The sequence below is a fragment of the Phyllostomus discolor genome, chromosome 2 (genome assembly GCF_004126475.2).
Source record: "Phyllostomus discolor isolate MPI-MPIP mPhyDis1 chromosome 2, mPhyDis1.pri.v3, whole genome shotgun sequence".
Classification (NCBI taxonomy): domain Eukaryota; kingdom Metazoa; phylum Chordata; class Mammalia; order Chiroptera; family Phyllostomidae; genus Phyllostomus; species Phyllostomus discolor.
This window is the reverse complement of record NC_040904.2, coordinates 163,650,722-163,661,060: the sequence shown is the minus strand read 5'-3', so window position 1 is coordinate 163,661,060 and position 10,339 is coordinate 163,650,722. Positions and strand designations below refer to the sequence as shown.

The following is a 10,339-nucleotide window of genomic DNA, read 5'->3' as shown; positions in this document are numbered from 1 at the left end:
GCTGTAGATCTGAGACCTGATAAAGGTTAGAAGGTATCTTAGGCACAGCTGAATGGCTTTGTGCACTTGACCTCACTTTGGTTTCCTGGCTTACAGCACTTGGTACTTTCTTCCAGGGTTCGCAAAGGGCAGAGGTTTGAAGTTAGGCATTACTGGGTTCTCAACTGGGCCTCCAAGCCCCCCTTCTCCCACTTTGCAAAGAAAAGAGGAGGTGGCTGAATAGAGGAGGATATGAGATTGGTTCTCTGCTCCTCCCTCTCTCTCCTTGCTTTTCCCCACACCCATCCTCTCCCCCACAGCAGCCGTCTCCCCCACAGAGACTGGGAAGAGGGAGGAGGGCGGAGTTGGGGACTGAGGGATCAGAAGCCCCACAGTGCCCTGTATCTAAAGGGAGCTATGGCCAGGGGCAGCTGTGCTGGCTCATGCTCCCCACCTCCTGCTGCTGCCTCCTTCAAAATGATGCTGGGTACTCTGGGGCTTTGGGTTCTGTTTCCCGCAGCTGTGCAAGGTAAGTGTCTACAGGGAGGTGCAGTGTCTTTCCATTCACCCAGTGAGGAAAAGGGGCACTTGAAGCAGCAGCCACCCCTTTGGAAGAGTGGTGAGTGGGGTGGGTGAGTGAAGGTGAAGGGTAGAGCCATGTGTCCCCATGGCAGGGGTCAAGTTCCAGGCCTCTGCTGATACTCTTTCCTCATGTGGCTTTACCATGCTGGCCCTGAGATATGAAACATGTTTTGTCTCTCTTTGTGGCTGCTATTTTTGCCTGGGCATTCACTCTCATCTTGAACCCTCCCCCCTCCCCCCCTTGGGCCACAGCACCCCCAAGCAGGCGGACATGTGTGTTCTTTGAGGCCCCCGGAGTGCGGGGAAGCACAAAGACACTGGGGAAGCTGCTAGATGCAGGACCAGGGCCCCCCAGGGTTATCCGCTGCCTCTACAGTCGCTGCTGCTTTGGGATCTGGAACCTGACCCAGGACCTGGCACAGGTGGAGATGCAAGGTGAATGGCAAAGTATATGGCAGGTGATAGCTAGGGTGGGAGGCAAGTACACCCTGGGTTGAGGGTGGCAGCTGAGGGAGAGGAGGAGAAATGGAGTGTGTGGAGGGAAAGAAAAGCCCGTATGCAATGAAAAGGATGCCTCTGAGAAAGGATTTATCCTCTCATCCCCAGACCCCATTATGCTTGCTCCATCACATGTGTTCTCTCTCCTTCTCTCTCTCTCTATATCTATATCTATATATATCTCTCTCTATATATCTTGCTCTCTCTCACTAAGTCCTATTCTTTCTCACTTAATTCTCTTCTCCCAATCTGACCCTATCAGGATGCCGAGACAGTGATGAGCCAGGCTGTGAGTCCCCCCGGTGTGACCCAAGCCCCCGAGCTCAGCCTAGCTCTAGCTCCACTCTCTTCACCTGCTCCTGTGGCACTGACTTCTGCAATGCCAATTATAGCCGTCTACCTCCTCTGGGGAGCCCTGGGACTCCTGGCTTCCAAGGTCCCCAGGCCATCTCAGGTAGCCCTCTGGGGTACTGAACCAGGGTGGGGGCTGGGGCCCAGGTTAGGATGAGAGGTAGAACCAGGGCCAGTTCTCACCCCTACCCCCATCCCAAGCTTCACTCCTCCTGGCCTTGAGAAGTTGGTTGCCCTGGTGACTGGGAGATAACGGGGCTTGTGACCAGGGTGGGGGTGGGTTGAGAAACAAGATCTCTGAGGAGGGGGAGAGGAGCAGAGAGAGGATTTGGGGCAGGGCTCATCCAGCCTGCATTCTTGCTTTAATGCCCAGGCGAGTCCATCTGGATGGTGCTGGTGCTGCTGGGGCTCTTTCTCCTCCTGCTGCTGCTGGGCAACATCATCTTGGGTATATTCTGTCCCATCCATCCCCTGTGACCCCAAGACACTGTCCCAAAGCTCTGACCGCTCTCCAGACTTCCCATGGTTCTGAGACCTCTACAACCTGACTCGCATTACTTCCCACAAAGCTCCCTTCCCAGTCTCCATGCCTATGCACCCTGAGCCTAAGGTGTTTCTCTACCCCAGCCCTGCTACAGGGAAAGGCCTACAGAGTGAGAGGTGGGCTAGAGCCAGAGCCAGAGCCAGACTCAGGCAGAGACTGGAGTGCAGAGCTGCCTGAGCTACCTGAGCTGTGCTTCTCCCAGGTGCTCAGGGAGGGTGGGAAGGGTCCTCCAGGCACTCCCAGAGAGTGTGCTAAGGAGGAAGCCTAGCCCTGGTACTAGCTGAGACCCACACCCAACACCATATCTCACCAGGTAATCCGGGAAGGAGGTCACGCAGTGGTGTGGGCTGGGCAGCTGCAAGGCGAACTAGTAGCCATCAAGGCCTTCCCCCTGAGGGCTGTGGCCCAGTTTCGAGCTGAGAGAGCGTTGTATGAGCTGCCAGGCCTACGGCATGACCACATTGTCCGCTTTATCACTGCCAGCAAGGGGGGCCCTGGCCCCCTGCACTGTGGGCCTTTGCTGGTATTGGAGCTTCACCCCAAGGTGAGGACCAAGAAATGTACATGTGTGTGTTTGCCTGTGTGTGAATGGGTGTGGAGGTGTGGGACTGGATGGTGGCTGGGCCTTGTCCATGCTTATTATTCTGCTTTAAATTTCTTCTCTAAAACATTAAAAATTATTTTTATTGTTTTTTTTATTGTACAAGAAATACCTGCTAATGCTTTTAACTCACAAAATGGATAAGGAAAGGGGGAAATCGAAACGACTTATATTCTGTACCTTAAGGAAAACCATTGTTAAAGAAATACCTTGATGCATAACCCTCCAAATTCATTCATATATTCATTCAACAAATATTTATGAATTATGTGTCTGGCACTGTGCTAAGTGCTAGGAAAAACACACCCTGCCTTTACAGATTTTATGGAGTAGTAGGGGAGAACAAAGTGGGTCCAGTAAACACAAAAATAAGTGTAAAATATCCAGTGTTTTAGGTGCCGAAAGAGACAGCCATGGCACTGTAAGAGAAGAACATACAGACGTGACTTGAGGGGAGGACAGTGAGCAGTAAGAATGAAGAGGAGGAAGCAGGCAGGGGCCAGACTACAATCTGCCTTGTGGGCCTAGTAAGGACTTGGACTTTATCAGCACCTACAGCTTCTCCAACTCTGAAACCTTGAATTCTAGAAAGTTCCTTCTTTGACCATGTGCCTCATTGAAAGTGCTCAATGTTTGTTGAATGACAGATTCTTGCTCCTTTCTCAAAGATTCCTACTTACTCCCCAACCACCACTCTCCTACCCAACAGCTCTGCCCATCGGCCAGCTCGCCCATGTGCACCTGCCACCTAAAGCCCTGTGTGGTTCACGAGGGCTGGCCTGGCCAAGTCACCCTGCCTCTTCTGTTTCCGTCTTTGTCCCAAGTTCTGGGAGGCAGTATAAGGTGGTTAACAGTGAGTGACTAGAGTCAGACTGTTTGGATTCAAGCTCCACTTCTCTTTCACCAAGTGACTTCCAGCAAGCTTAGTTAACTCTCTGTCAAGCTCCTCATCTGTAAAGGGGAGTGACAAGAGTACCTACCACCTAGAGTTGCTGTGAGGATTACAGGAGGCCTGGCCCACAGTCGGTGCTCAGGACACTTGAACTAGAGTTACTATTTTTTTGGTCGACAGAACTGATATATGTTCTAACTCCTCTATTGCCTGTTATCTTGGCCTAGAAGAGTCAGTGTGTTGGCCCATTGAAGGATGTCTGTCAACTCATTTCTACTCTCTGGGGTGGATCAGCTTTGTGTGTCCCCTTCTTCTATTTCTCCTCAGGGTTCCCTGTGCCACTACTTGACCCAGAACACCAGTGACTGGGGAAGTTCCCTGCGGATGGCACTGTCCCTGGCACAGGGCCTGGCATTTCTCCACGAGGAGCGCTGGCAGGATGGTGGGTGAGCTGAGAGCAGGAAGCCATGGGAGTCAGGAGCCACACTGCCATGTTTCTGATTCTCCCTTAGCTTGGAGGGACAAAAGAGAAAGCAAGATCCAATCCCCTTCAACCTTGGCTTCTCCCACAGGCCAATATAAACCCGGTATTGCCCACCGAGATCTGAGCAGCCAAAATGTGCTCATTCGGGAAGATGGGTCATGTGCCATTGGAGACCTGGGCCTTGCCTTGGTGCTACCTGGCCTCACTCAGCCCTCAACCTGGGCCCCTGCTCAACCCCAAGGTCCAGCTGCCATCATGGAGGTGAGTACTCTGGATAAGGATGAGGCCTAGAATGATGGTGGTGGTGCTGATGAGGATGTGCCCATTGCTATAGCAACAGTACAGCAGTGGCTACAACTTTTGGGACACTGCTGAGTCTGTAGTTGGGGGGATGTTGCGTGGACGAGTGTTGTAGTGAAGTTTGCCAAGGAGATGATTTTTGGTCCTCCACACCTTTCTCTCCAGGCTGGCACCCAGAGGTACATGGCCCCGGAGCTCTTGGACAAGACTCTGGATCTACAGGACTGGGGCACAGCCCTCCGACGAGCTGATATTTATTCTCTAGCTCTACTCCTATGGGAGATCCTGAGCCGCTGCCCAGATGTGTGGCCTGGTAAGGATGGATACCACAGCTCCTTCTCTTCCCCAATGCCTCATCCATCCATTTCAGATCCACCTACCTCCTGACCCAGGAAGCTCTGCCCTTCTCTTCCTTGGTCTTTCCACAAGGAAGGTAGCACTAGCGCTAGCTGACACGTACCCCTATGTGCTTTTGCCCAGACAGCAGACCACCACCCTTCCAACTGGCCTATGAGGCAGAACTGGGTAGCACCCCAACTACCTGTGAGCTGTGGACCTTGGCAGTGGAGGAGAGAAGACGTCCCTACATCCCACCCACCTGGTGCTGCTTTGCCACAGTAAGAGACCACAGGCTGGTGCAATGGGGACCTGGAGAGTCTGGGCATGGGCTTCCAGGGTTCATCTGCCAGGACCAGTTCCTCTATTCTTATCTCTTCATCTCTTACCTCTCCTGGCTCATGTCCAGCTGAAGCTGGGCAAACTTTCTCTGTGCCTCCATTCATCTTCTTCTACTCTAAGCCTCACAGACCGTTCCTGAGACTCACACCTTCCCTTTGCTCAGTCTTGCCCAGTCTGTCTTTTGACTCCCCTATCATGAGTTAGTCCTTCTTGGCTTTGCTACTGCCCTGAGCTCTGTCCCCAGGATGGCTTCTCTACTGGTACACTGGTATCCAACAATAACTCAATCCAATAATTCCTCATTCTGTCCTACACGTCTGTGTTTCTGCCATGACCCAATAGAGCAAGTTCTAGGTATAAAAAGGTAAAGCAGTAGCCTAAAAGTGAAAGTTCAGGGGCCTGTACAAATAGTTCTAACAGAGAAACCCTTCCCTGTTTCTTGGTCTGACATTTCCACTGCACGAGTGTTTGCTGGGTGGGTTAGGCAACAGAGGCCCAGGCACCATTTGCAGAAGACCCTGTTTGCCTGAAATGAAGGAGAGCAATTTCCCATCAACATGTTAAACCATTAACCCAAATTAACTCCTCAGATGGAAAAGGGGACACTTTGAAAGGCACCCAGAGAACCTGTCTCAGGCAACTAGATGCAGCGGGAGGGGTTTCAGTGAGGGCAAGAGGAGGATTGCTCCAGGAAGGATCAGAAGTGTTAAAAACAGGGGAGTGGTGGACAGTGGACACCTTTTAAACTTGGGGACTACTCAGGGGGCCACTCAGGATCCTGGATTCAAGCCTGCCCCCTGGTCATTCTTCCTAGGACCCTGGTGGCCTGAGAGAGCTCCTAGAGGACTGTTGGGATGCAGACCCGGAAGCACGGCTGACAGCTGAGTGTGTACTGCAGCGCCTGACCGCCCTGGCCCCTCCTCAGGAGGCCCGCACCTTCCCAGAGGGCTGTTCACATAGCTGCCCACTTCTCTGCCCAGAAGACTGTCTCTCAACTCCTCCCCACTGTCATTCTCCTTTGTAGGCCTCAGCTGAGAATTTGCCACTTTGGCGTTCAGCAAGGCTCTTGTTCCAGGACTCTCAACCGGCCGTTACCATTTCTCACGTGTAAACATGCAGTTTTTGTGTCATCTATGTGCAAACATACATATGGTGAACGTAGGCCTGTTTGCTCTGCCTCACCACTGCCTTTCTCAGTTGACAAATGCTCGGATCTTTCTGTGGACATCCAGTCCACTGTAGTTCTGACCAGCTACAGAGGGCAGGTGTGCACAGGAAGAGATAGTCAGCTTCCTTGGCCCCATGTCCATAGGTCATCCTCCCCTCTTGTGATCCTGGGCTCCTCCTGGCTCTCTTCTTTTCCTTCTCCTCCACAAGCCTTTATTTGGTGAGATCCCATGAAGGGCATTGGGAAAAGAGGGATGAATACAATGGAATTGCTGCTCTGAAGGTACTCAGAGACCCACAACTCACTTTGTTGGGGTCCTGTACAGCGTCTTTGGAGGGGGTGTCCTCTTCTGAAGTTTGTGTCGGAAGGCCTCACAGCATAGGATGCTTGAGCTGGGTCTTGAATGAGCAGTTTTCCAGGAGTGTTGGGGGCAACATAGCATTCCTGGTCCAGTGGGACATGGTATCACAAGATGCAGCATGAAACTGCAAGTAATCTGAGTAGCAAAAGTGTGGGGTATGTGACTGGGAGAGAGAAAAGCTGGCACGGAGAACTATAGGCAAGGCTTTGTGAGCCGCAGTGAAAAGTTCCTTCCTTTGTTTCTTTTTTTTTTTTTAACTGGCTTTTCTTTCCTACCTAAGACCCCTTTAATACTGGGTGCCCCTCAAGGCCAGTCTCGTTACAGGTGCCCGGTTTATAGCTCTAGCTCAGTTTCTAACTATTCGTGCCATTGGGCACATTATTTTCTCTTTCTAGGGCTCAGGTTCCTTATTTGCCAAATAACCGGTTGAGGGCCTTCTTGTCCAACCCCAGAAGAACAGTGGGGGGGGGGCCCTGACTTCACTGCAACAGGATTGCTTCCTGCTCAGTGACCAGCTAGCTCTGTGTCCACGGGCAAGTTAAGTAACCTTGGAAATCTCAGTTTTATCATGTGTAATGTATGGATAAAAACACTGACCCTGCTTGCAGGGTCAATTCAAGGTAAAAAAACAAAGGTGACAGGTCATACACAGTAGCTGGTAGCAGTTGTGATTGAACACTGAGATGATCTCTGGCCCCCTTTCTAGCTCAGTTGTTCTAGAGTTCCAGGATTAGCCCTTGGAGAGCCTATGAGATTTCACCTTCCTTCTGACTCAGCTCTCTAATTCTCTGACATCATCACTTGGGTAGGAAGCCACCACCTGAAACTAAACACATCAAAATCCAAGCTCCTGCCTACCCCTCACCAACAGGTCTGCCTTCTCTTCTTCCCTGACTCTCAAGGACACCAAGTTTCTCTTGGTCCCAGAAGATCCCAATAAGGAAACTGTTTTTGTCTCCTCCTGTGGGCCCAGCTCCTCCCACCCATATCCAGTCAGTTCTTAAGTGCCCCTGAGGTTGTGTGGGCAGGGCTTGCTTCTGGGCACCAACCCCCTTTCCTTCCTTCTGGGTCTGGCAGTCTCAACTGCTGAAATTGCCTCCTGGCTGCCTATTTTTTCCCCAATCTAGATTAAACGCCACTCTCTAAATAATCTTAAACATAACTTTGCATTGTGTTTTGCCTCTGTGCAATAGCCTATTTGCCTGTTTCATGACAATCTTGTGAGTGGCATTTACAGAGGAGGAAACCAAGGGCTCAGAGAAATTTAGGAATGTGTCTAAGGTCACAGATCTTAAGTAACACAGCAGGGATTTTCATAATTAAAAATGATGTTTATGAAAATGCCATAAATTATTAGAGATGGACAATGTCACATGAAAAAAAAAAAAAAATCTGTAGCCCTGACTGGTGTGGCCCAGTACATTGAGCTCTGGCCAGCGAGCCAAGAGGTTGCTGGTTTGATTCCCAGTCTAGGGCACATGCCTGGGTTGTGGGCCAGGTTCCCCACTGGGGCCACGTGAGAGTCAACCAACTGATATTTCTCTTGCACATCGATGTTTCTCTCCCTGTCTTTCTCCCTCCCTTCGCCTTTCTCTGAAAATAAATAAATACAATATTTGAAAAATAAAAAATAAGTCTGCAGTTGGTTGGAGTATCATCCTATAACCAAAAGGTTGTAAGTTCGATTCCTGGTCAGGACACATACCTAGATTGCGGGTTCAATCCTGGGTCCAAATGGGAAATGACCAATAGATGCTTCTCTCTTGCATCAGTGTTTTTTTTCTCTCCCTTCTTCTCTCCCTAAAACACAATGAAAAAAATGTCTTTGGTGGGGATAAAAACACACAAACAAATAAACTATAATCACAAGAAAAACAAACAAAACCCAATAGAGGAATATTTTCCAAAATACCCAGCCAGTACTCCTCAAAATTATCAAGATTATTAAAAATAGAGAAAGTCTGAGAAAGTATCACAACCAAGAGGGGCCTAAGGAGACGAGACGACTAAATATAATGTGATATTCTAGAATAGAAAAAGGACTTTGGGTACAAATTAAAGAAATCTTAGTAAAGTTAGTAATCATAAGTCAATATTGGTTCATTAAGTTAAACATACTATACTAACAGAAAATGTTAATAATCGGGGAACTGGGTATGGGGAGTATAAAAACTCTGTATCACCTCAATTTTTCTGTAAATCTAAAACTGTTTTAAAAAATAAAGCTTATTAAAAACACCAACAACAACTATGACCATCTCCAAAACTTCAGACAGGCCATAAGTATAAGGAACAAAGCAAGGGCTGTGGTAATCATTACAATGTTTACCTGCTGTAATTTTGAGTGGGCATGTTATAATATGCTATGTTGAAGGCATCAGTAACATAAAAGGCAGAAATCCTAGATTATCACCTTGACTCCCCTAACTGTGAACAGTTAGAAAAGTTTATTTAATTGTCTCAGGAAGTCGAATAAATAATTCTCTAAATCATTTTTCAACCCTATAATTCCATGATTCTACAATAAAATATGATTATTTCACCAAATTCAGTGTTTGCCTAGTTGGTATTTCCATGATTAGTGATTCCATGCTCCTGGAGAGGCAATATGCATATAAATGAGATTTTTAGAAACTTGAAAACATAAGTCTGTGAATAGAGGTGTACTTATGGGTGAAAAACTGTGTGGCTGAAGACAGAGCGGGTGGACAGTGAGGAGAAGACTGATTTTTTACCATCTACCTTCAATTTTACCTCTTGAATTTTGAACTATTTGTATGCTTTTTAAAGATTTTATTTATTTTTAGAGAGAGAGGAAGGGAGGGAGAGAGAGAGAGAAAAAAACATCAATGTGTGGTAGCCTCTTGCACGCCTCCTACAGGGGCCCTGGCCCACAACCCAGGCATGTGCCCTAAACTGGGAATCCAACCGGCGACCCTTTGGTTTGCAGGCCAGCACTCAGTCCGCTGAGCCACACCAGCCAGGGCCTATTTGTATGTTTTGTCTATTAAAATTAAAGACAGTTAACCCTTGAACAACATGGAATTTTGGGCACTGACCCCCACATAATTGAAATTCGCTTATAACTTTTTACTCCCCCCCAATTTTTAAAAAGATTTTATTTATTTATAGACAGAGGGGAAGGGAGGGAGAAAGAGAGGGAGAGAAACATCAATGTGTGGTTGCCTCTCATGTGCCCCACACTGGGGAACCTAACCCACAATCCAGGCATGTGCCCCAACTGGGCATCCAACCTACGACCCTTTACTTTGCAATCTGATACTTAGTCCACTGAGCCACACCAGTCAGGGCACTGCCCCCAAATTTAAGTTGTCTCTCAGTATCAGTGGAGGATTGGTTCCAGGACCCTCTGTGTATACCTAAATCTGAGGATGCTCAAGACCCCTATATAAAATGGCATATAGATCGATGCATTACACTCGGCCCTTCGCACACACGGACTCCAAACTGTGGAGCAAAAACAGTACAGATATTTTTCATAAAAAAAAATCCACTTGTAAGTGGACCCACACAGTTCAAACTCATGTTGTTCAAGGGTCAACTGTATTTACTCATTAATTTAAAAAGTCTGTACCTAGCCCTGGCCTGGTGACTGTTGGTTAGAGTATTGTCCCAATACACCAAAGTTGCAGGTTCAATCTCTGGTCAGGGCACATACAAGTAGCAATCAAGGAATGCATAAATAAGTGGAAAAACAAATCAATGTTTCTCTCTGGTCAGGGCACATACAAGTAGCAATCAAGGAATGCATAAATAAGTGGAAAAACAAATCAATGTTTCTCTCTCTGAAAAAAAAATTAAATTAAATAAGAGGTCTATACTTAGAAAAAAATTGATGGACAAATTTATGGAAAAATGCCTAAATATTAACAATAATGAT

The 10,339-nt window shown here is 48.1% G+C and overlaps 1 protein-coding gene across 2 annotated transcripts; it reads left to right on the top strand.

The window, feature by feature from the left end:
• Window positions 1–615: 615 nt before the first annotated feature.
• Window positions 616–7,866, top strand: AMHR2 (anti-Mullerian hormone receptor type 2). Of its 2 annotated transcripts, none has more exons than XM_036018939.1 (10): window positions 616–996; window positions 1,322–1,513; window positions 1,784–1,858; window positions 2,038–2,156; window positions 2,268–2,498; window positions 3,775–3,889; window positions 4,020–4,192; window positions 4,397–4,544; window positions 4,712–4,848; window positions 6,834–7,866. In XM_036018939.1, the coding sequence occupies exons 1-10, from the start codon at window positions 720–722 to the stop codon at window positions 6,858–6,860; spliced, it is 1,494 nt and encodes a 497-aa protein (XP_035874832.1). In that variant the 5' UTR covers window positions 616–719; the 3' UTR covers window positions 6,861–7,866. The 2 variants fall into 2 exon arrangements, with proteins under 2 accessions (XP_035874832.1, XP_028388419.2); XM_028532618.2 differs by lacking the exon at window positions 6,834–7,866 and adding an exon at window positions 5,724–6,060 and having other exon boundaries at window positions 617–996.
• Window positions 7,867–10,339: the final 2,473 nt, after the last annotated feature.